General features: G+C 46.7%; 1 protein-coding gene across 1 annotated transcript; it reads left to right on the top strand.

The window, feature by feature from the left end:
* Positions 1–199: 199 nt before the first annotated feature.
* On the top strand, positions 200–23,979 carry ABCG5 (ATP binding cassette subfamily G member 5). Its single transcript, XM_036263254.1, has 13 exons — positions 200–345; positions 910–1,031; positions 6,304–6,440; positions 6,508–6,606; positions 11,308–11,440; positions 12,491–12,630; positions 13,395–13,524; positions 13,964–14,177; positions 14,254–14,459; positions 15,220–15,358; positions 18,288–18,473; positions 22,456–22,568; positions 23,786–23,979. The coding sequence occupies exons 1-13, from the start codon at positions 200–202 to the stop codon at positions 23,977–23,979; spliced, it is 1,959 nt and encodes a 652-aa protein (XP_036119147.1).
* Positions 23,980–25,451: the final 1,472 nt, after the last annotated feature.

Genomic DNA, 25,451 nt, shown 5'->3' with positions numbered 1-25,451 from the left:
CTCCCGCTGCCAAGAGAGCAGACACAACTCTGGCTAAAGGTACATCAGATAATGTCATCTGTGGCCAAGCCCCGTCCTGCCGCTGGGCCGGCCGGAGAAAGGACGCCGGGCCAGGTGAGGAGCAGCTGGCGGTCTGCGGAGGCCACTCCGGGGACAGCCGGGCACCAGAAACCTCTCCTGTCGTTGCTGCCTGTTGACCATGAGTGAACTCCCATCTCTGACCCCCGGGGGGTCCTCAGGACTCCAAATCAACCAAGGCTCTCTGTGCTCGGCACAGGAGGTCCCTGCAGCCTCGGCAAAACCTCGGCACAGCCTGGGCATCCTCCACGCCTCCTACAGCGTCAGGTAAGGCGGGCATGGCCCAGATGTCGCGCTGCTCACCACTCTGCTGGCTTCTGGCGCACGGGGGCACGTGTTCGGGCTCGGGCTCCCTCTTTAGTGGATGGAGTGGAGAGAGGAGAGGAACGGGCTGCCAGAGATAGACGAGGAACAGCGGTGCACGGCCCCTCCTCCTGCCCGTGGCTGTGCTCTGCCTCATGCCCCAGTGCCCCTTGTCCCTTCCCATGTGTCCCCCTTGTGTGCGAGCTGAGCTGTTCGGTGTGGATGGAGAGGGTTTGGGGACTGGGGGCGCTGACAACACGAGGTGCAGTGAAGCCTGGTGAAGAAATGCAGGATCACCCGAAGGATAAGCAGTGTCCTGTTTGCTGCCTCCCAGCCGCAGAGAGCTGGCACGCAGGTGATCTTCGGTCGCTGTCTGCCAGGCTCCACAGAGGACACAGAGGCCAAAGCACACTTAGGAACTTGTCCAGAGACAACTGGGGTGGGGCAGAGCTGGCATTAGTGCTGGGGGACAAGGGGGGCCTTCCCAAGACCCCAGTCTGCCACTGTCCTCTTGGGTTTCCTTTCAAGCCATCGCGCCGGGCCCTGGTGGGACATGGCGTCTTGTCGGCAGCGGTGGACCAGGCAGGTCCTCAAAGACGTCTCCCTGTACGTGGAGAGCGGGCAGACCCTGTGCATCTTGGGCAGCTCAGGTAAGCTTGAGAAGGGGAGCACTGAATTCCCCGGAGGGCCCCAAAGATTCTGCGGGGCTCGATGCCAACACCACCTTGAAGAAACAGGTTTAAGTTGTGACAAGTCTGATATTGGAATGAAATCTAATGATGTATCTGACTGTGAATGCAAGGAACCTGGTACTAATGTGTCACCTATAGAAAGGTCCTTGAAAAAGACTGAAGTTCTGCCCAGCATGAAAGTTGATTCATGTTTCAAGGTATGCAAAGCCCTCAGCACAGCGCCTGGCACACAGGGGAGTTCCATAAACACAGTTTCGCTGACCTGTGCCCCACCTAGAAACAGGAAAAGGAGTATGATGAGCACAGAGATACCCACTTATTCCCCATATTTATTGGTCCTTTTAAATCATGATATATTTCAAACATACAGGCAAGCATAGAGAATAAAAGAATGTTTATGTATTAACACCTGGCTTTATAAATTTAACATCATACCATATTCGCTTCAGATCTTTTTATTTATTGTTTATTTATTTAAAAAAATTTTTTTTTATCCTCACCCGAGGACATTTTGTCATTTATCTTCAGATAGAGTGGGAGGGAGAGAAGGAGGAAGAGAGAGAGAGAAACATCAATGTGAGAGAGATACATCGACTGGTTGCCACCCACATGACCCCAACCGAGGCACATGCCTTTAGTGGGAACTGAACTTGGGACTCTGGTCCACGGGCCGACACTCTAACTGCTGAGCCAAACTGGCCAGGGCTTTTAAAATTTTTTTTAAGGTATTAAATATTACATATTTCACTGAGGGTATCTATGTGTCCATTCTCCAGTTCATCCTTCTTCTCTTTCACGATGATTACACTTGAGCCTGAATCCAGTGTCTGTGTTTGTGTCTCTGCATCAGCCAGTCTTTGTCCTGGGAGGGTCATGGCTGGGACTCCTCAGCAGCTGCGGGAGAGGTGCACTGGTCCTCAGAGGAGGGCTGTGTGACACACAGTGTCCCCTGCACTGTGTTATCCTGCACATTCTAAGGATGAAAGATTCTGACAAAAGGGCTTCACAGAGGGGCCTCTTGACTGAGTTCTTGCTTGCAAATTGTTGACCTGTCCTGGTTCTCCACTTGCCTGACTCTCTCTCATAGAGACGCGTAATGGACGTCTGTGAAGTTAAACATGGTCAGCCTCTTTCAACCTGAGGCGTTAAATCCATAGTCACCCCCCTGCTGCAGCTGGTGGACAACTGGATGGCAATGGCAACGTGGAGATTAAATGGAAAGGAATTCGCTAAGACTTCCACTTTCCTAAGACTTCCTGTCTGTTCTTGTTTCCAATTTTTAACCATTTCTAACTATATTCATGTACCATGACATCCAGGTCATTCTAACTTATCTTTTAATAATTATAACATACTTCTTCAAAAAGAACAAAAGCTGTTATTTCTATAATAATTTGTCACTTGGATATGACAGTGTCCGTCCTTTTATACTGAACATGAATTCATAGCAGACTTTAAGTTCCACAACAGCGGAAGCTTTCTCTCTCTCTCTCTCTCTCCCTCTCTCTCTCTTTCTCACTCTCTCCCTGATGTACTTTCAACAACTAGAACAGGGCTGGCCACATAGTAAGTGCTTACTAAATATTTGTCGAATCAATAAGTAAGCAAATGAATCAAGTTTACGAATTACTGTTAGTGTTTCATAAAACGACACGCTTTCACTGGTGTCTTGTCTAGAACAGTATTGATTAGTGAAGCACGCGATGACTTAGGTGTTCAAAGTCTCACTGAAGAATGGTCCGGTACAAGTTTGCCTAGGGTCGCCAGCCCTCCAGGGAAGTGACTCACTATTTGCTGTCCATTAGGACCTAGATTCAGTGCCACATGTTCCCTCGCAGAAGACTAGTTACAAACAATTTCTGTCCTTTTAGGCACGATAACCCCAAAGGTCATGGCTTTATTGACCTGTATGGCATTAACCTTTTTTCTGTTTGTTTCTCTTTCTCCTTTTTTTATTGTAGTAAGATGCACATAACATAAAATTTACCATCTGAATAATTTTTGAGTGCGCAGTTCAGTGGTATCAAATATATTCACAGTGCTGAGCAAGCATCACCACCGGGCATTCCCATAACTCTCTTCATCCTGTACAACTGGAACTCTACCCATTAAAGGCTAACTCCTCCCTCTCCCCTCCCCTCAGCCCCTGGCAGCCACCATTCATTATACTTTCCGTCTTCATGATTTTGACTACTCTATTTTATATAAGTGAGATTATACAACATTTGTCTTTTTGTGACTGGCTTATTTCACTTATCATAATGTCTTCAAGGTTCATCCATGTTGTAGCATATTGCAAAATTTCCCTCCTTTTTAAGGCTGAATACTACACACACACACACACACACACACACACACACACAATGGATATATATATACACGAATATTTCATATTTGGCTTATCCATTCATGAATGGATACCTGGACTGCTCTCACTTTTTAACTGTGGTGAATAATTCTGCTATAAACATGGGTGTACAAATATCTCTTTGAAACCCTGCTTTCAATTATTTTGGGTATCTATGCAGAAGTGGAATTGCTGGATCATATGGTAATTCTATTTTTAATACTTTGAAGACCTACCATACTGTGTTCCACACTGTTTGTACCATTTTATATTCCCACCAACAGTGCATGAGGGTTCCAATTTCTCCCCATCCTCGCCATCACATTTCTTTCTTTCTTTCTTTCTTTAATAGTTACCATCCTAATGAGCATGAGGTAGTATTTAATTTAGTTTTGATTTGCAGTTCCCTAATGATTAGTGATGTTGGACATCTTTTCATGTGATTATTGGCCATATATATGTGTGTGTGTGTGTTGTTGTTTTTGAAAAATGTCTAGTCAAGTCCTTTGCCCAGTCTTGAATGGACTGTTTGTCTGTTTTATGTTGTTCAGTTTTAGAAGTCCTCTATATATTCTGGATATTAACCCCTTATCAGGGGTTTGCAAATATTTTCCCCCATTCTGTGGATTGCCTTTTTACTCTAAGGTAGTGCCTTTTGATGCACAAAAATTGTTAAGTTTTTATGAAGTCCAATTTGTCTTTGGTGACATACTTTAGGGCATGAACCATTTTTGTGTCTAGCTTTGCTACTTTCTCTAACCTTCTATTCTCCACTGACTATACATAGTGTATATAAATGACCTTTCTCATCCTGCGGGTAACTTCACTGAGTTAATAAATATTTGACACATTCAAAAAAGACTGTATTAATTATCTATTTCCATGTAAAAAAGTATTCCTAAACTAAGTGGCTTAAAGCAATAAAAATCATTTATTATTTCATGAGTCAGAAATTTGGAAGAGACTTATTCGGCCAGTTCTGTCTGGGGCCTCCATGAGGTTGTGGTCGGAAGGCAGCCGGGCTGCAGTCATCCGAAGGCTTGAGCAGGGCGGAGAATCGTGCTGGTCGCTGCTCAGTGAGAGTGTGTGACATAAGAAAAGCAGGAGACCCAGAAGAGTCCCTGAGTGCCACCCACGGGAGGCTGAAAAGGAGCATCCAGACCAGCAGCATTAAACCAAGAGGACGAAGTGGCATCAAATCCAAGGGAGAGAGAAATTTACAGAAAAGGGCAAGTAACACGATTAGATGTTGCTGAGAAGTCAAAGGACATACAGGAAAATGTTCCCTGTATTTGGCAATGAGGAAGTAGCCTTGATGACCTTAAGGTTGATGACCTTAAGGAGGCCAGTTTTGATGTTACGATGGGACTGGCATCCAGGCTCCAGGATCCTGGGAGCTCTGTCAGAGCTGAGATCGGATCCCAGAAATGAAAGGTCAGGGAGGCTTCTAGTTAGAAAACCACCCACCAGGCCTCATATGGTGACTGGCACATTTTGAAAGACAGCCCCAGGGAAGTCACCTTTCATTTCTTTTTGTTTGTTTTGTTTTTATCCTCACCCGAGGACATTTTTCCATTTTTTGTTCAGATAGAGTGGAGAGGGAGAGGGAGAGGGAGAGGGAGAGAGAGAGAGAGAGAGAGAGGGAGAGGGAGAGAAATATCGACATGAAAGGGACACATCGAGTGGTTGCCACCCTCCCTACCCAACCAGGGCCGGGGACAAACTGCAACTGAGGTACGTGCCCTTAGCGGGAACCGAACCCAGGTCTCTCTGGACCTTAGGTCACGCTCTACCAGGGCACCTTTCATTTCTTTACAGTCACTCTCCTCTCTTCCCCACACTGACCACCTGAACGCGCTGGGGCTAATTCTGAGCTTGGTCAGTCCTGGGGTAGAAAAGATGACTGTTGCAGACGGGAGTGTGGCTTCTTCATCTTTGTACACACACACCCCCTGCCCCCAACAAGCAGTCTCTTTACAAATATTTGACCCAAGATCTCTGGTTGTGCCCCATCCCCAGGGAGTTTGTTCACTCCCACCTCCTGCGGAAAGTTCCCGGCGCCGGCTGAGGCCAACATGGTTTCGCCCACGACTCGCCAAGCTGCTTTCCAGACTCTGCTGTGCTTGGGGATTACCCAGGGATCTTGCTAAAAAGCAGAATCTCATTCCGTGGCTGCGGGCAGGGCTTGAGATTCCGCCCTTCTAACAAGCTCTCAGGCGATGCTGGTGCTGCTGGTCCCCAGACCACACTTGGTTAGCAGGGTTCTACGTGGTGTCCCCACTTTCAGGAACCACCAGACGATCCCAGGGAACCACAAAAAGAAATTCAGGTGTCCTAGGACCAAATGTTTCCAAGAGCCCTTGTTTCCTTTTTATTTTATTTATTTTTTTATGCTTACCCGAGGACATTTTTTTCATTTTTTGCTCAGATAGAGTGGGAAGGAAACATCGAAGTGAAAGGGACCATTGAGTGGTTGCCACCCGCGTGACCAACCAGGGCCAGGGCCAAACTGCAACCAAGTCAGATGGGTCACATACCCTTAGCAGAGGGAACCGAACCCGGGTCCCTCCGGCCCGCAGGGCAACGCTCTAACCGCTGAGCCAAACCGACCAGGGCTGGTTTCCCTTTTATTTTGATTCTATGTTGTCTTTTCCCATGGGAACTGGCTTTAACAGCAAATAGGCAGACGAAGCCCCTCCAGTCCTGACCAGCATGAGAGAAATGGCTGTGCCTCAGTCAGGGGACAGGACAGGCCCATTCGTGCCACGAGGCTACAGAGAGAACAAGTCAGAGCTGGCCCCCGACTCGGCCTCCGAGGGTCTCGGGGAGATCCCGGGATGCCCCATGGAGGACGACCCCGGGGCCTTCTCTCCTGCCCACCAGGCTCGGGGAAAACCACGCTGCTGGACGCCGTGTCCGGGAGGCTGCGGCGCACGGGGACCTTGAGCGGGGAGGTGTGCGTGAACGGCCAGGCGCTGCGCGGGGACCAGTTCCAGGCCTGCTTCTCCTACGTGCTGCAGGTGGGCGCGCCCCCGCCCCGGCCCCGCAGCCCGGCCTGCGGCCACCCTGACGCCCCCTCTCCCGCAGAGCGACACTCTGCTGAGCAGCCTCACGGTGCGAGAGACGCTGGGCTACACGGCGCTGCTGGCCATCCGCGGGGGCTCCCGGGGCTGCATCCGGAAGAAGGTGGGTGCCGCCCGACTCCACAGCGACCTGAGCTGGGGCACCGCGGGGCTCAGCGCCCCGTGGCTTCGCACCCGCTCTTCCCTCCACTGGCCCATCCCTCCCCGTCACTCTTCACCCCCTCTTCTGAGTCTAGACCTGCACTGTCCGGTGTGCCAGCCACTAGTCACCTGTGACTTTGAGCACTTGAGATGTGACGAGTCCTAACTGAGATGTACGGTGAGTGTGCAATACACACCGGCTTTTAAAAAGACTGAAAAAACAGAATGTGAAATAGCGCAATAATTTAAAAAATATTGATTATAGGTTGAAACGATACTATTTGGGCTGTATTGGGTTAAATTATACAATTTTTTTTTTAAATCTTCACCCGAGGACATTTTTTCATTTTTTGTTCAAATAGAGTGGGAGGGAGAGAGAGGAGGAGACAGAGAGCGAAACATCGGTGTGAAAGGGACACATCGAGTGGCTGCCTCCCACACAACCCAACCAGGGCCGGGGGACAAACTCCAACCGAGGTCCGTGCCCTTATCTGGAACTGAACCCGGGTCTCTCTGGACTGCAGGCTGACGCTCTAACCTCTGAGCCAAACTGTCCAGGGCAAATTATACTATTATAATTAATTTCACCTGCTTCTTTTTGCTTCCTAAACTGTGGCTACTAAGATACTGGAATTCTGCATGTGGCCCGCACTATTTCTGGGATGGTGCCGCCCTCGGAGCTCTGCAGTTGAACAGATTTGTTTCAATTCCCTGCTGTGCGTTGCCCCGCAGCCCTGTTGAGATTTTTCTCAACTTTCTCTGAGGCATCTAGAATATGCCTCATCCAAACTGGATGAAGGTAATGAAAAAAGGAACTATTGAACTGTCACCTCTTTCTACATTCTTACCTGTTTCTTTAAATGCATGCAGTTTGGAAATAGCCGCGGGGACCTCACCTGGACACGCCGCCTGGTTTCTGTCTGGACTGTGCAGGCCTGGCCTGGGAGTGCACAGGGAGCCCAGGACAGTGCAAAGCAGGCACAGTGCCCTGAGAAATGGGCCCGCTGAGCTGCCAGACAAGACCAGTGACATTACAGCTGCAGTTCAGGCTCCAAGGATGGCCTTTCTTTAATGCCATCAAGGCTCCAGGGAATCTCAGCTGAGGGTGCAGCAAGTTACCCCATTTTTATCAGGCACTGCTGAGACTGTCCCCAGACTTGCTCATCTTGTCCCTGCGCTGGACTCTCAGTTAGGGCTCGGAGGGTGGAACTCGGTCTGTTTGTGGGTCCTAGACAATTCTGCAGCATAGCTTTCACTCCAGAGGCACCTTCGCCAGGGCCCCAGCCCTCAAGAAGGACCATCACCCTGACAGGGCGATGCCAAAGCCTGTTTCCTCCGTGAACACGGTTGCTGGAGGGTGCTCACCAGGAACTTCTTGTTATTCCCCCAGCTTAAAGCTAGTCTCTCATATCTGGCTGGTATTGATCAGGCCTTGTCCAAACACAGTATCTCATTTCTTTCTGTAAGGGAGGCGTTATCTCCTGATACCCAAGGTGATTTAGATCAGACAACTGGCAGAGCTGGGACTTGACCCCAGGCCCTCTAGCTCCATCATGCTGCCCTGAGCCTCCGGGGTCTCCTGAGCCCCCACTGTGGTCTGAGAAGATGGAGGCCGGAGTCTTCAGCCCACAGTGGCAGAGCCATGTTCATGTGATTTGGCGGCCCTGACAGTGAGTGACAGCTGAGTCCCTCTGCAGGCTTCCTCTCTGCTTGTTTAGTATGCATCTCTCAAATGTTTAGGAGAAGCCCTGGCTCAGCAGTTAGATTATTGGCCCATGAACCAAAGGGTCTTGGGTTCAATTCCAGGTCAAGAGCATGTACCTGGGTTGCAGGTTTGATCTCCCCAGCTCAGGGCCATTTGGGAGGCAACCAACCAGTGTGTCTCTCACATCGATGTTTCTCTCTCTCTTCCTCCTTTCCATTCTAAAACAAACAAACAAACAAGCAAACAATGAAAAAATGTCCTCAGGTTAGGATTAACAAAAAAATAAAGTGTGTAGGAGAAGACCCCATTGCTCTCTGGGTCGGAGAAGTGCAGTCATAAACAGATTCTTCTGAATTAGTGACCCATTTCTGTCACATACCCTGCTGAGAGAACTCGAGAGTTACTAAGCTCTTTCCCCAGAAAATGCATGTTTGCATAAATATTTAGAAAATTCATGGATACCTTGCAATCAGTTGATGGCACAGTTGCCTCCTGGTGAACGGTCCCTCTCCCTGGCAGACCTTAAATGTCCAGCAAAAGTTCTCCCTGTTTCAGAGTACTTTCTGAGCAAACCCAGTCTACAGGGTGTCAAATCCTACAAAGTAATTTAGTGAGGAGGAAGTGCTGGTGATCACTGAGGACAGAGCACAGATCTGCCTTGGTCCCCTGAGGAACCTGAACGTAAGCCATGGTCGATGTGGGCAGGCTCTGCCAGGCTCTCAGCTAAACCTTCTACTTCATGGACCACTGGAGAGAACTGCAGACCGTCCTGCTCTCAGGCCCAGCTCTGCCATTTGCAAATGGCATAACTTTGGGCACGTTACAGACTCTCTGAGAATCTGTTTTTTCCTCTATGATTAATAGAATAGTAATGCATCTCTACTGGATGTGTGATAAATAAATCGGTTTCTGAGGATATGTAACACAGAGAAGGTTGATGATCTCAATGGATCCCCATTGTCCCAATGGTCCCGCCTAAGTCTCTGAATTCCATTCCCAATAGTGTTTGCAAAACAGGGGAGAGGCTTCCTGCCAGGCGAGAGACATCTGAAACAGATGTCTCCTCTGTCCACCCATCTCTTCCAACCCAGGAAGGGCAAGGTTTACCCCATTCTTGCTGCTGCAGAGCAGATGAAAGGGACGCTCAGGAACCTTCCCTGGCTGGTGCATGCATAAACCTGGCCAGTGTAAGAGAATTCGATTTCAAGATCCTTCTACTCCGATGGTAGGAGGAGACCCTCCTTTTGCCCACAACAAATCATACTGGTTTATTTATGCAGGTTTAACCTCTGTTAGTGCCTTTGTGTCTGTTTAGATGTGTCCCTTCTTTTGGTCAAAGCTCCGTCTATGCTGTTGATCGCACCCGTGTGTCCTCTGGAACATTGTTTCATAACTCAGCCCCTTTTACTCCAGTCTAGTTTGTTCTGTTATTTTATTGTTGTTGTTGTTAATCCTCACCTGAGGATATCTTTCTGTTGATTTTTAGACAGAGTAGAAGGCAAGTAGGGAGAGAGAGAGGGAAATATTGATGTGGCACGATTGGTTGCCTCCTGCAGGACCCTGACTGGGGCTGGGGACCGAACCTGCAACCCAGGTACGTGCTTTTTTTTTTTATCCTCACCCGAGGACATTTTTCCATTTTTTTGTTCAGATAGAGTGGGAGGGAGAGAGAGGAAGAGAGAGAGAGAGAAACATCGACGTGAAAGGGACACATCGAGTGGCTGCCACCCACACGACCCAACCAGGGCCGGGGACAAACTGCAACCGAGGTATATGCCCTTAGCGGGAACCAAACCCTGGTCTCTCTGGACCGCAGGCCGACACTCTAACCGCTGAGCCAAACCGGCCAGGGCAAGTTACGTGCTCTTGAGTAGGAATCAAACCCGTGATTCATTGGTCCATGGGCGATGCTCTAACCACTGAGCAACCAGCCAGGACTGTTTTGTCATTTTTTTAATGCAGTGCTCCCCAATTATAAAAGTAACACAATCTCATTAGAGGTGTATAGGAACAAAACTCACTACCATATATGTGATCACTGTTCTCAGTCCCTTTCTCTCTGCTTTGCCCAGGGCCTTCTGCAGGTAGGGGGTCATCGGTAAGGGCAGAGGCAGAAACAGAGATCTTTGGAGGGGCCCTGGAGAAGGGATAAGCTGAGGAGGGAAAGGAGGAGAGGAGGAAAAAGACCAGCCTCTTGATTAGAGAGTCAGTAAGGAGTTTTCTGGTTATCATTGTGGGGAGCTGAGAATGAGGAGCGAGGAGGGTGGCGGGGAGCTGTAGGGTATAAGGCAGAGTGAGGAGAATTGGGGGAGAAGAAATTTTAAGAAGTGTGGCTGTAGGTTATAAACCAGGTCCCCTTTAAAGTCCTTAAAGAGATTCAAGTAAAGATTAGTATTACTTTTAATTACTTTTGATAGCTGGGTTATATTTCTTTGATGCAAAATCTCACTGAGATTGGACCACAGGGGACTCCAGGGTTACACAAGGGAAATCAGGTTTATTTAAAACCAAATAGCGTTTAAAACAAAACAAAACATTTATTCTAATAAAGTTTCGAAAACCAAACACTAAAAAAATAAAAATAAAAAACAAGATATGTTGTCACTGCCTGTGGTGGGGGTGGGGGTGGGGTTCTGTGTGGATTGGACAGACTGCAGGATCTGAAAACAGGAGTCCAGTGAAGTCTCCACTGTTTCCTGGAAGCTTATGTAAGCAGTTTAGGTTGCTCTACGGACTTTTTAAAACAATCCATAGCATTCATTCTAATCAGCTGCATGTATTATGTTGTGATTAGAACCAAACTGTTACTGGGATAGGCGCGCTTTCCCCAGGGTGTGGTGAGCCTGAGAGTGGCGGAGCACTCCAGGGAAGGGTGTTGGCTCTCCTACGCCACCCTCCGGCTGTGATGGGAACAGCCGCCGCACAGCGACCGCCTTCCTGGGCTTTGTGTCTCTGCAGGTGGAGGCGGTCATGGCCGAGTTGAGTCTGAGCCACGTGGCCGACCAGCTGGTCGGCAACTACAACTTTGGGGGAATTTCCAATGGCGAGCGGCGGCGGGTCTCCATCGCAGCCCAGCTCCTCCAGGATCCCAGTAAGTGGGACCCAGAACCAGCATTCGCTGCTGCCTGGGCCTCTTCCCTGTGAGGCCCTTTCGTCACACTAGGCCCTTGCTTTACGGTCTCCATCTGCAACCGGGTTTGCACTGAGGTTTTTGCAAACTGAAGATTCAGTTTTCTTGCAAGTACTATGCATGTAGTTCCTGATGCTCTTTTCATCATCCAAGTAACAAACAGCTCTTGGACTCAGAAGCACTCATTTGTGTTTTGATGTTCAGTTAGGGGGTCCTGATCCCCACTTCTTACAGGAGCAGTTAACACTTGTGTCTGCTGTGGGAAGCCAGGTGCTTTGGTGTGACTGGAAGTATTTATGAAATGGCAGGAATTAAAGTAGGAATGTGAGCGATACACTTAAAAGTGATTATGTTGGGGGGGAGGGGCCCCCTGCTTGGTTTGGTCAGTCTCTCCATCACCTGGGGAAACTGCACCACTACCTGCACCTGGATGAGGACATAGTCACTGGGAGACCAAGCCTGCCTGTTCTCCGGATGGGGGCAGGTCCCTAGAAGGCAAATAAGAGATGCTCTTAAGAGCCCTTGCCACTCTTGGGGTAGAAATAAACAACAGTTAAATCCTCTAAAAAACCCGAACACCTGCCCACTTTGGACCTGGTTTCACAGGTTTAGGTTTTTGCAGTGCCAAAGACCTTATTAGTGTTGGAAAGTGCTAGGCATGAAACACAGTTGTGTCTTTTTAATCAACCTCCTCTCAGCCTTTTAAAACAACGTGGTGCCAGCCCGCCCGCCCTTGTCCTGTCAGGGCCCCTGGACGGAGCCCCGGCAGTCCACAGTGCCATGGGAGAGGCCTGAGCCGGCTGCTGCCCTGTTCCCTCGAGGCTTATGCCTGAAATACGCTCCAGAACTGGGAGCTGGGTCCTTCCAGGTCAGGCTCTCTCCTGGGCTCAGGCTGACAGTGTAGGTGCAGGTACTTCTCACTGTGCACTGTTGGCATGGGGTAAAACGCTCAAATTAGGAACTGTTCAAAATTCTGAGTGACTCTGAAGTCCGCCCCTTCTTTGTCGGCAGCGGTCATGCTGTTCGATGAGCCGACCACGGGCCTGGACTGCATGACAGCAAATCAGATCATAGTCCTGCTAGCAGGACTGGCTCGCAAGGACCGCATCGTGATCCTCACCATCCACCAGCCCCGCTCCGAGCTCTTCCAGGTGAGGGGGGGCGTTTCTCATTCTTGCTCAGCTCGTCGAGGGTGGTACATGTGTGTGTTGAACTGGGATCCCAGGGTAGAGACTAGTTAGAACTCACCAACCAGAGCTCTTGGAGCCAGTAGCTCCTGATATGGGAAGGGCTCACTTCCTTCAGCACCTACCATTTACCGAATACCTTCTATGCACCAGCTCATTTCATCCACACACCTGTCCTGTGAGATGCATGTATTTTCACTTCACAGGGAAGAGTGAGACTTAGAAATGATACAAAATCGAGCCACAATCACACAGTTAATAAGAAGCTGGAAGTTCATTGGCTTCAAAGACTGCTTTTCCACTAAATCATATAGTTTTCTTCCAAAAATCTCACTTTCTCCGCCCAGGAGCTATTTTAGGGAGCTATTATTTGCCTTTTATAGATGAGGATCTGAGATTATATATATATATATATATATATATATATATATATATATATATAGTCCAAGGTTGTCCAAGGTGACTTTCACTCCATGGCATGGCTGGGCCTCAAACCCAGGTTCACTGACCAGGCCCCCTCCTTCTCCTTTACCCCAGATGTGAGGCTGGGCACAGGCTGGATGCTCAGGGGCAACCCATGCTGAAAAAATAGGGGTGCATTTTGAGTGTCTTCAGTGGATGCAGTTAAAGACTGATGGCTGAGGTCATCAAGGACCGGTTGTTTGGGAACTTTCCCATAAGGATGTGGTGACTTGATTACACATTAATACTGTCTGTTGTCCAATCAGCTCTTTGACAAAATCGCCATTATGAGCTTCGGAGAGCTGGTTTTCTGCGGGACACCAGCGGAAATGCTCGAGTTCTTCAGTGGCTGCGGTTACCCTTGTCCTGAACATTCAAACCCTTTTGATTTTTATAGTAAGTTTTCATGCACATTCCTCACCATCATAAATGTTTTTTGAACTTTATCATCTCAGATTTCTGTGTGGATGACACCAGCCCTAGTGGGTTTTATTTTTGCTTTTGTTCTGGTGTTTCTAATCCTCAAGAAATTAATTTAGCTGGGTCAGAACAAGATGAGGGATCCCTTTTAAATTGGAGCATGCTTATGTGGTCAGAGAAAAATTAGCTGAGCTTCTGAATTCTCCCATACAGTCCCAGTGGGATCCTCATGGCCCTGGGGTGGCTTTAAAATAGTCTGATTTTATAGGTGGGCATTAACAACAAGGATTACTCTGGTGGGATGAGGTGTTACAGCTAGTACTCCTAAACCAATGACGAAACATACATTATTAGCCGTTGTGTATATATGTGCACTTAAAGACACACGGGTTATTTCTTTTGGGAAAAATTTTAGTGGACCTGACATCAGTGGATACCCAAAGCAAAGAGCGGGAAATGGAAACCTACAAGAGAGTCCAGATAATTGAATCTGCCTACAGAGAATCCGCAATTTATCACAAAATCTTGGAAAATATTGAAAGAACAAAGCACCTGAGAACATTACCGATGGTTCCTTTCAAAACCAGAGACTCCCCTGGAACTGTCTCTAAACTGTGTGTTCTCTTGAGGTAAGAGACTCACCCCACTGTAGGTTCTTCTATCCACCAACAAAAGAAAAGGTATTAAAACGGGGTTGTCTTTCAGGAGAGTGACGAGAAACTTAATGAGAAATAAGCTGGCAGTGGTTATGCGTCTGGTTCAGAATCTGATCATGGGTTTGTTCGTCATTTTCTTCCTTGTGCGGGTCCAGAACGATGTGCTCAAAGGCGCTTTCCAGGACCGCGTGGGTCTCCTGTACCAGTTTGTGGGTGCCATGCCGTACACAGGCATGCTCAATGCAGTGAATCTGTGTAAGTGCCAGGCCCCGGAGGTGCGCCCTGGAGGGCAGGGTGGGGGGCCCCCTCTCCCTGAATGTCTCCAGCCATCACCTTACAGGACTCCACCATTATCAGGGTATTTTTTCTAAGCTCAACCTGGCCTTCTCCAGCTTCTCTCTCTGGGGAGAGGTAACTACTGAGCTGCTTGCCTTTAGTGTGAAGGAGCCCACAGAGTGGATCTCTCTGAGGGTCCCTAAGGATCCAGGGGAACATGAAGTATGAGGTGCTGATGGGCAAGGTTTAGAAAGATTGTCCCTGGTATCCTGTGTTGGCCATTAGGAATCGCAGGCCAGGGGGCCCGGGTACCTGGCTGACTTTGAGCTGTTACATTCTTTTGGGAGCCTATTTGAGGACAGCCAGAGCTGAATTTTCAGACTCAGTGGAAATCCTGAAGCAATACCTAGTTGTCTGATGTTCTGTACCAGACCTGCAGAGGACAGGATGGCTCACATCACTGTTGTGCCCCTTTTGCATGCACGTTCTTGAATTGGTGACACCCCTTCCCCCACATGAGGAAGAAGGAAATAAATTATGACAACTTTTGCAACCGTATTGTAATTCAGATAGAGTGTAGACTTCTGGGGTTGGAGGGCATCATAACTCTATGAGAACTCGAGAGCCCAGCTGGTCCTCACCATCCAGCTCCATCAGATTTCAAGTTCAGCTTGGGCTAGCCCTCCCTCCCTCAGCTGTGTGGTGACCGACTATTCTACAACCTGCCTTCCATGCCCAGTTCCTGTGCTGCGAGCTGTCAGTGACCAGGAGAGCCAGGACGGCCTTTACCAGAAGTGGCAGATGCTGCTGGCGTATGTGCTGCACGCCCTCCCCTTCAGCATTGTGGCCACCGTGATCTTCAGCAGTGTGTGCTACTGGTAAGGGGTTCGCAGGTGTCCAGTCCTCCCGGGCCAGGCCTCCCGTGGGCCCAAACAGCCAGAGGGACCTGTAGAGGGACAGCTGCAGGGTAGAGAACCAAGAGTTCTTTGTATTTTCCCCACATCAGCACTCCTGTTTAGTAGGTTATCAACATGCTTGATTTCAGGTCGAGTCCCAGACTGCACTGCAAGTATGGTCTATACAGAGTAAACCCTTTCCAAGAGTCTACTTGGTTGGGTGGAGAGAGGGGCTGGGAGACTCTGTGGAGGAGAAGTTGAGAGACAGCAGCATTTCAGCAGATGGATCAGGAAGCAAGAAGAAGGGCACAGGCTCAGAAGCAAAAACACAGAAGACTGCACTGGGGGAGTGAAGGGTTGGAAGGAACAGTGGAAACTACGACCACCAGCCTTGGAGCCCAGTAGGGGAGGGGCAGCATGTGGATTTGATAAGGGGACGTGGGAGAGGAATTTGGACCCATCTGCGTGGGACTCTGGAGGGTGAGGCTGTCATCCCTCTGGCAGCTCAGTAGAGTAAAGGCAGAGATGCTGGACAGCCCCGGGGAGCCTTGGCAACAGTATGTGGTGAAGGCAGAGGCCCTAATGAAGAGAGCAGTGGCGGCAACAGAAAGGGGCGATCACTTTGAGAAGCTGGGAAAGTAAAATGGAATGTTTGTGGGGTGTACAGAAAGTCACGGACGACGCCTGGGTTTTCAGCCCAAGGGAATGGAAAGTGGCAGCATCTTTATCAAGTTCGCCAAGAGAATGAATTTGGTCCTGAACACATTGCACTTGGGATGCTCCAGGACACCCAGCTGGAGATGTCAACCCGAGGTTTGGGTGATAGGCTGGAGGAAATAAAAAGTAAGAGTAGGAGCAAGGAGCTGGGAATGGATGCTGGAGGAGAGAGTGTCAGAGAGGGAGGAAGCAGTCCGAGTGTGAAACCTTAAGAGGCACGTTCAGAGGGTGGGAAGAGGAAAGTGATCCAATGAAGAGGCAGAAGGCTGTCAGACAGGTCGAAGGAGAAGAAGGGTCGAGCAGCATCAGAGAAGCCTAGAGAGCAGAGAATTTCAGGGAGGTGTAGTAGATCCATTCAATATTGCAGAGGCTCAAGGAGATGAGGCATAAGATTAGGAGGCCATTGGCAATCTTCCAAAATAAATGAACACACAAACACGATTCAGTCAGGCTTACAAGGGTAAGGAGTGAGATGGAAGAAACAGATGCTGTTTGAGAACCTTTGAGATACAGGGTAGGATGCAGAGGGACAGGTGCTTAAAGGATTATTAGACTCAAGGAATGCTTGTTTTAGGGTATGGGAAATAAGACCACCAGCAAAAAAAACATTAGATGGAGACTAGATAAAATTATAGAAAAATTGGATTCTTCACAACTGAAGTTTACAGAGTAGACCACGGTAAGGATAGGGGAATCGGGATAACAGGGATCAAGGTAGGTAGGATCAAGCTTGGCAAAGATAGGGGAAGAGGTGAGTGGAGGGAGGATAAAGATAGCGAGAAATCTATAAAATGGAATGTGGTTCCACCTGCCGAGCACTGGGGAGAGAGTTTGAAACTGGGGAGAGGGAGTAATTTAAAGTAAATGGTTCTATTAGCTGTGATGGGATAGGCCCAATAAGCAATGAGGAAAAACTAGGGGTCTGGAGTCAGCTGAGGCAAAGTGGCAGAGGGGATCCAATTAGGACAGCATTATGCCTTGTTCAACACACCTTGCGTTGCTTAAGTGAGAGAGCAAGGACCTCCAGGTGTGGGGACTGGTGAGGCAGAGAATAGCAGAAGGGGACAAAGATCTGAGGCAGCAAGGGCTTTGGTGAATGGAAGACAGGAGGGAGGCCATGCTTACTAGGGCATTTTCAGAATCTGAAATCCTGGAAGTGGAACAGTTCTGAGTAATAACAAGTCCAAGATACGGTGAGTGATCAAGATTAGTTGGATGAAGCCCCTGAAATCGATCAGGTTACCTATTAGGAGGCGCTGAAGTTGATGGTTCATCAAGAAGGTTAACAACCTTGAGGATAATGGTAGTGGATAGGAGCGGAAAGAATGACCCTGGTCCAGATGCTGTACAATCACCAAGGGCGAGAGAGTGTCGTAAACGTCACGAAGGATTGCACTGGATGAGAGGATCAATGGTGTAAGCGAACTTCATGTTTTGTGAGAGAGGAAAGGCAGATGGTCTTGAAGACTGGCAGGGTGGGTGATGTAAGACACGCCACACCTTTTCCTAACTTTACAAATGAAAGAAAGAGCAGCCATTGTCTCATGGATGTTGAGGATGCTTTCACCAGGGAAATGCTTTTGGTGAAAGTAATATAAGAGTTAAGGGGCATGGATATAGGGTAGTCTATTTACAAGAAAATGAAGGTCAAATAGATGGAAAGGGTTGGAGAATGAAAGGCAAGAATGGAATGGAGTAGACCTCATCTGATGGAAGATGAAGCAGTGAAGGGTTTTCCCACTATCAGTAACCCCACATACCAGGGATGACATCCAGGGAGGGAGGGGCTGAGAGACAGATGCAGGAGCACTAGCATTAGGGTAGGTAGTAGGCTAGCTCAGATGGGAGCGGTGGTTATTTATGGAGCAGAACATGGTTATTTATGGAGAAGCCTGGAGAGTTCAACAACCCTATTCATTGCAGTCAGTTGTTCCTGTTTCCCTGTGAGAGCTGAAGGAGCTGTAAAGGGGAAAATGTGTCTCACATTGAGTTGGAGCCAACAGAAACAATTGGCAGTAATAACTGGTCTCAAATGTTGGCTCTGTTCCCGAAAGGCCTTTCAAAGGGGAGTTTGGCTTGCCCTGCGAACCCTTCCCCACCACTAACCACCGTGGACTCATTCATAGAAGGCAAGTGTGGTGTTTTCTTAAATGATAACCCTTGGACAGAAACTAAAGACCTTGTGTGTTTTTAGGACTCTGGGCTTATACCCCGAGGCTGCCAGATTTGGATATTTTTCTGCTGCTCTCCTGGCCCCCCACTTAATTGGTGAATTTCTAACTCTCGTGCTACTTGGAATGGTCCAAAATCCAAACGTGGTCAACAGTATAGTGGCTTTGCTCTGCATCGCTGGGGTGCTTGTGGGCTCTGGGTTCCTCAGGTAAGTTACGGTGAGTCAAAGGACTTGGATCGGTATGACTTAGATCCGTAACGATCACCTCATAATGACGGTTTTTAAGAAATTCCAGAGAAGAGCTATGTGAAACTAGTTAAAGGTGTCACCTATAGTCTGGGGGTATTTATAGTGCTTGCTAACCATTATTGCTTAGACCTTAAACTGTTCGCCATTTGTTCAATGAGGTGTCTTCACAGAACCAGGAAATGACAATTTAGGCATGTTATCAAGATGATTCATGTGTAATAAGCCATTATAACATCAGGAAGAAAAACCCACAGCCTATATTACAAGCTAAATAGCATGAATTTAATTCTTTTCTGCTTCTGCGCTGGTACGTCTCTCTTCCAGTTCTCAGTCCTCACTTCTAGGAAGTAAGAAAACTCAGGTAAGGACAGAACCCGCAGGATAAACGACTGCTTGAGAAAGCATCAGAACTAGAGACATGCAGTGAATGTTAACAGGAATTCATTCTGGGGGATATATTTTTATTTCTTCATATTTTCCTATATTTTGTGAATTTTCTAATACTCGACAGGCATTATTTTATAACCAAGAGAAAGATATATACATAAATAAAAAGCAATACAATATAAGTCAAATATTTTATATTTGAAAAGATATAAAAAAATAATAGTATACTTAATAGTATATTTAAAAAATACATGCAATATAATAAATACATGCAAAAGTCGTCGCAGGAAGGATGAAAGGTACAAGTGAGTGGGATCTAGTAGGTAACCTGTGGGTCCCTGAGGAACTGTGAACAGGACTCTGTTTTTTTACTTAAACATCAGACAAAAAAGCTACTGAGCATCTGAATTATATTTATATGTTTAATTGTTTAACTCTCAGAGCCACCCACGTTCAGGAAGAAAACTAACCTCAGACTCAGCCCCAGTCACACCAGGTGAAGACTGTCCCAGGCAGGCCTGTGGCCCCCTGGAGAAAGGACAGACCCTGAAGGCAGACTGCCTCTCCCACTGAGCCTGTATGGCCGTGGGCAAGTCCCTTTCTATCTCAGTTAGTTTCCTCATTTATAAAGTGGAGATAGTGATGTCAGGCCCCACCTGCCTCAAGGGATCCCGAGAAGCAAATTACACCATGATGTGAAAACACTCCATATGCTGTCTGAGTTATATAAAGGTGAGCTGTTATAAAGTGAAGTGAGTTGGGGGTCAGACAGGAGGGTTTTTATTGTTTACAACAGTTACGTTGCGTTTCTCTATGGTGCCTACGTGGCTCACAGGCACCTCCGAAAAATGCCCACATCAAATCACCCCAAGGCATGGAATCAAGCCAGCAAGGTACAGACCCAGCCTTGGACAGCATCTTCTGTTACATGTTTCAATCAGTTGGGGTTCCAGTCAATCTGGCAATTTTTATGCATTTGGTTTGTAGGAAAAGGGGATTAATTGTTCTTAAAAGAGAGGCAGTGGCCAACACTAACAAATGTTTTTAGGTTCTTTGCAAAATCTCAACCTCCCAAGGCTTCACCTGGGTTCTTCTTCATCTTGACACTCCGCTCTTGGAAACCACATCCTCCTCCTAGTCATGGAGTTTATATTTTCCCCTCGAGTCATCATCTCTTCTGACCGCCTGCCTGCAGCATCGGAGCTTTGGGCTGCCTCTTCCTTTAAACACGATTGAAAATACCTTCATCTCTGCTTTCAAAACCCTGCAAGTTCTTGGGGCGGGGGTGCATACCACACTGAAATATGTGAGGAAGGAAGTAAAAGTTACTCAAGTATCACAACCTAGAGTTAAATTGTGTTGTGTGTCTTGCTAGACATTCGTATAATTTTTAATAAAAATGAGATCATACTCTTGTGAAGGGGTAGAGTATGCATGCTCTTTTTCCCATTTAACAATATAACGTGGACAGTGCCATATCCCTACACGTCGATGAGTGGGCCCTCTCTCTCGTGAGCACTCCGAGGGCTTCTGTGACAGCCTGGGTCTCTTCCCATGTGCTTCACTGTCCCACTGGTCTCCCTTTGCCACCTGCACGAAGCCTGCCCATCATTCCCTTGGCTAGAAGAGCTCTCTTTTTCTTTAAAAGAAATTTTTTTTCCTATATTGATTTTAGAGAGAGAGAAAGGGAGAAGCAGAGAGAGATAGAAACATCAATGAGAGAGGACATCGATTGGCCACCTCCTGCACGCCCCCCACTGGGGATCGGGCCCACGACCTGGGCATGTGCCCTGCCAGGGAATCGAACCAGCGACCTCTTGGTGCGTGGGTCGACACTCAGCCACTGAGCCACACCAGCGGGCAGGAGCTCTCCCTTTTTCTCTCAGCCCATGTCAGCCTCACGTTGCAGTCTTCTTTTGATAGACTGTCACCCTTTTGAGGGCAGCATCTGTCTCATTCACCATAACAGTTCTCAGTGGCCAGCGCAATTAGGTTTGCAAAAAATATTTGTTGAATTGTGTGAATGAATGAATGAGTACTCTCTCTCTCCCTGGACTGCCTACACACTGGAGTTGTCATCCCGTCATGTGGGTTTTCTTATCCTGTGTCAAATCACCAAAGCACGCGGGGCCTTCCTTTGCGTTGCCTTGTGTGGCGGTTCCCACCTCAAGGAGTAACACGAGCCGGCTGGGCAGCCGTCCTGTCCGTCATCCCATTCCGGGACTTTATCATCTCACACTTGAACTTCTGCTGTAGCCTGCTCCCTTTTTTGCTGTCCCTACTGTGCCCTTACTCTGGTCCACCCTATTGCCAATGCCACATTTTCTGAAAACACTGATTTCAATATGATCTTTCTCATGGCCCTTCATTGTCAATCCCCTGCAGGCCCCAGTCATCCACTGCTCCCACTTCCTGTCCTCTGCCCCAGCCTGTCTAGTTCTTCTGTCCCATATGCAGCCCTGGGCGTGCCTGTGCTCATATCCGGTCTGCCTTCCCAGAGTGTCCTTCCTCTCCCCTACTTCCTCCCCAGGTTCCTACCCGTCCTTTCCAGTTAGCAGACTCTCGATAGGACTAATCCAATTTTGTGCCTTAGAAAATTACCAAGGACTGACAGTCATGGAGTTTGGGGGTCACTTGGGAATAACTGAAGCCATAAATACTAAATATTAGAATGTTATTGACATGTGCTACTATGTGTTCAGACTTTCTGGACACATGCCATTCACTACTGTGCACTTTTATAGTCTTAAGGAAATAAAGTCTGTCCCCAACTGAACTGTGAGTTATTGAGGGGTAGGATATATCCATTGAATTCCTCAAGCACCTAGTGCTCTGCAGACAGGAAGAATTGAATGCATATTTGTTGACTGATAGAAGCCATTCAGTGGACCAAGAAGGCCACAAGGTCAGCATGAGGTTTCTCCTGAAACAGGCGGAAGAGGAGACAGTTCATTTCACAATGGACGCCTGCTTGCTCCCCCCATCCTTCCCCTTGTATGGTGGTTTATTCTCCATGTACTAGCACCCTCAAATATGTCTAATCACAGATATCCCCTCCAATGTGATGTGCGTTGGGTATGTTTTTTTCTATTGTATTTATATCAGTGGTGCTTACCAAAAAAATCAGACACCAATCCATCATCAGGGAATTAATTGTTAAATTGAGCTTTCTACTACAATTAACCACCAAGCTGTGATTAAAAATGATAGCGTGCTTTGCTTACTGACTTGCAAGGATGTCTAAGACATATGTTTGGTTGGAAAACAGCAGGTTAGAACATGAAGAGTTTAATTCCATTTATGTAAAATCTTATAAATGCACACACACATATCACATGTATCACCAAAATGTTAGCAACAGTTATTTCTGGGCAGTGGTATTTCTTTATACTTCTCAGTTTTGGTTGAAGTTTTTTATAGTAAGCATCATTTTTATAACGAGCGATAAAAAACTGTATTAGTGTTGGCAAAAATAAGGGTTGCCTTTCTTTTTGTTTGGTAGGACTATTACCAGAACCTATTAGATTTCGTTTCTCTTTTTCTTTTTCTTTAGAAACATAGAAGAAATGCCCATTCCTTTTAAAATCTTCACTTATTTTACATTCCAAAAATATTGCTGTGAGATTCTCGTAGTCAATGAGTTCTATGGACGGAACTTCACCTGTGGTAAGTCCTCTATTTTGGAATATTATTTTTACATGTCACTTCGAGGAAGCAACTTCCTGGGGGAAATGTCTTTTTTAAATAAAAGGGATGTCTTGTGATAAAGAGACTTAAAACTTTGCCTTGAAATAAGTCTAACATTTTCTTTTCTTTTCTTTTTTATCCTCACTCAAGGACATTTTTCCATTTTTGTTCAGATAGAGAGGGAGGGAGGGGGAGAGAGAGAGAAACATCAAGGTGAAAGGGACACATCGAGTGGCTGCCTCCCGCACAACCCCAACCGGGGCTGAGGACAAACTGCAACGGAGGTACGTGCCCTTAGCAGGAACCGAACCCGGATCTCTCTGGACCGCGGGCCGACACTCCAACTGCTGAGCCAAACCTGCCAGGGCTTCCCTGGTTTTTAAAATGAAACAAGCAGTGGTCAATTTAGACACCTGTCAAAGGTCAATAGCTTAAGGCCACTCTGATGTTTTCTGAAAATGACACCTACCCTGGCCAGGTAGCAGTTGGTTAGAGCATCGTTCCAATACACCAAGGTTGTGGGTTTGAACCCCAGTCAGGGCACATACAAGAAGCAACCAATGAGTACATGAATAAATGAAACAGAAAATTGATGTCTCTCTCTCTCTCTCTCTCAAATCAATGGAATCAGTTTCTACTGAGCAGGCTGAGACAGGAACAAAGCAGTGGCCCCTTGTTCCCCGAATGTACATAGTGTAGAGCGGAGTAAAGCCATTTTTGGCTAAAGGCCATTCCCCAACCCCACGAGAGGGCAGTGGGAACATAACAAGGCCCTGCTGGCCGTTGGAAATTCCAGGCCAGTCTGTGAAGACAGCAAAGAACAGGGAAGAATTGAATAGTTGTTTAGTTGTTATAAAGATCTTTAGGTGATAACACCAGTAATCTTAGATATCGATATGCAATGTTAAGTGATAATAAGTGACTATGATTTTTATCAGTGCTATGGGAATGAATATGTACCCAAATTGGAAACAAACCCATTTCCATCTTCAAATGCAGCCAAGGCCCAGAACACTTACCGTTGCTTCATCTAATAATGATTTCGGGGCTGTCTCACATGCCCTTTATCTTTCATGAAGAAGGGTACTTGGCAGGGTGCTAAGCACTTAGTGGGCATTTGGCTAATGAAATTACTTCTTAATCAGCAAGTATTTACCAAATGCCTGTATCTCACAATGTCACTCTTTCCCCAGCAGGCAGCTCAAATGGTTCTGTGACAACCAATCCAATGTGTGCCTTCAATCAAGGAATTCAGTTCATTGAGAGGATCAGCCCAGGTGCAACATCCAGATTCACAGCAGACTTCCTGATTCTGTATGCATTTATCCCAGCCCTTGTCATCCTAGGAATGGTTGTGTTTAAAATAAGGGATTATCTCATTAGCAGATAGTAGAGCACACTCTGTGGAAACGGGTCGTCAGGCCCCAGATGGGCACGGCTGCTTTGAATGTCTGAGATGAGAACGTCATGGCGTGTCTTTCTCAATAATGCATCTGACGTCTTTTAAATCATTAAGACTCCTTTGGCGCCCTTGGATCCATGCAGGCCTTGGATGCTATTCCCACTTTCAGGGATGTGTGGTATTTGGAAATTGTGACTAAGCCAGTCCGAAATGTACATAATAATAATTCATAAAGTTATAGAGACTGTACTATTCTGTTTTCGTTGCTTTAGACAAAAAAAAAAATAGGTTGGTTAGAAAAATTACACTTACATTTGATAAAGGACTCAGTAAAAAGAAACATTTGTATAGTTACTAACTGGAAGGAAGAGAAAAGGGAGTTGTGGGTGTATTGAAGCAAAGCAGCATGCAGAATTGGGTAAGAATGCTTCCGTCATTATTTAAAACCCATACTTCTGTGCATCTGTCCACACGAGGGTTCTGAGTTACCTGACCACATCGAAAGGATGGTGAGCAGATGCTGCTGCTGAAGACCACTGACACAGAGCACTCAGTGGTTCGATGGAGGGTTAAACTGAAACACTGCAGGAATGGGCTGAACGGAGAACACAGCACACCGGAAGAACCTCTGGTGATGATTTTAAAGATTAGTTGGCTATTTTTCACTTTCTTTTTAGTTTACTTATGAAATTAAAAGTACATGTTATTTGACAAAGTGTGTGTACTGAGAAATGACATCTTTAAGGTTGCAGAGCAGCTATTAGAGTCCATGTAGAACAAATGCTCAACTGACACACAGTTACACTCAGAACAGGGTTACTCTGGGAGTTCATGCTCTTGAATTGTAAACAGAAGGAATGCTGATAAATACAAACACCTATATTACATACTTTTAGGGATCAAGTGTTGTATATAGATTGTATATAAATGGCTTATATACTAAATGACTGATCATCTTTCTGACTGCTCTTCAAGTAATTCATGTATAAGTCTGAAATAAAACTGTCTCAATGTTACCATGTTAACTCTGAGGATATCTTAGAGAGTACAAGAACTTGTTCAGTTACTATGACTTAACTTGTAAAAAATGATAAATTATAGCATGTGAAATGTCTCACATTATAGTAGGAAAGATGATTTCATTAAGGAAACCACAGTAAAATTCTATTTCTTAGAACAGTATTTAAGGATCTGGAGACATTGGTAAATTACCAGAATAGTATTGTCAATTTTTATAAAAGGTCTTTGACACTGATGATTATGGTGTAATAGTTACATAATGCCTTACAGATTATATATGTCACATCAGTTATAGACAATTCTGGAGATGATAACCTATTAAAGTAGTTCAAAGAGAGTACCACAGAAACCTCTTTAGAAATCACTGATTTCAACTTACTAAAAATATGGGTGTACAATGGAAGTGGAAACATTTTCTACTATTCATATGCAGATGAATT

Source organism: Molossus molossus, unplaced genomic scaffold, assembly GCF_014108415.1.
Source record: "Molossus molossus isolate mMolMol1 unplaced genomic scaffold, mMolMol1.p scaffold_m16_p_15, whole genome shotgun sequence".
NCBI classification, from domain to species: domain Eukaryota; kingdom Metazoa; phylum Chordata; class Mammalia; order Chiroptera; family Molossidae; genus Molossus; species Molossus molossus.
Note: the sequence above shows the minus strand (reverse complement) of the source record. Positions and strands in the feature narration are given on the sequence as shown.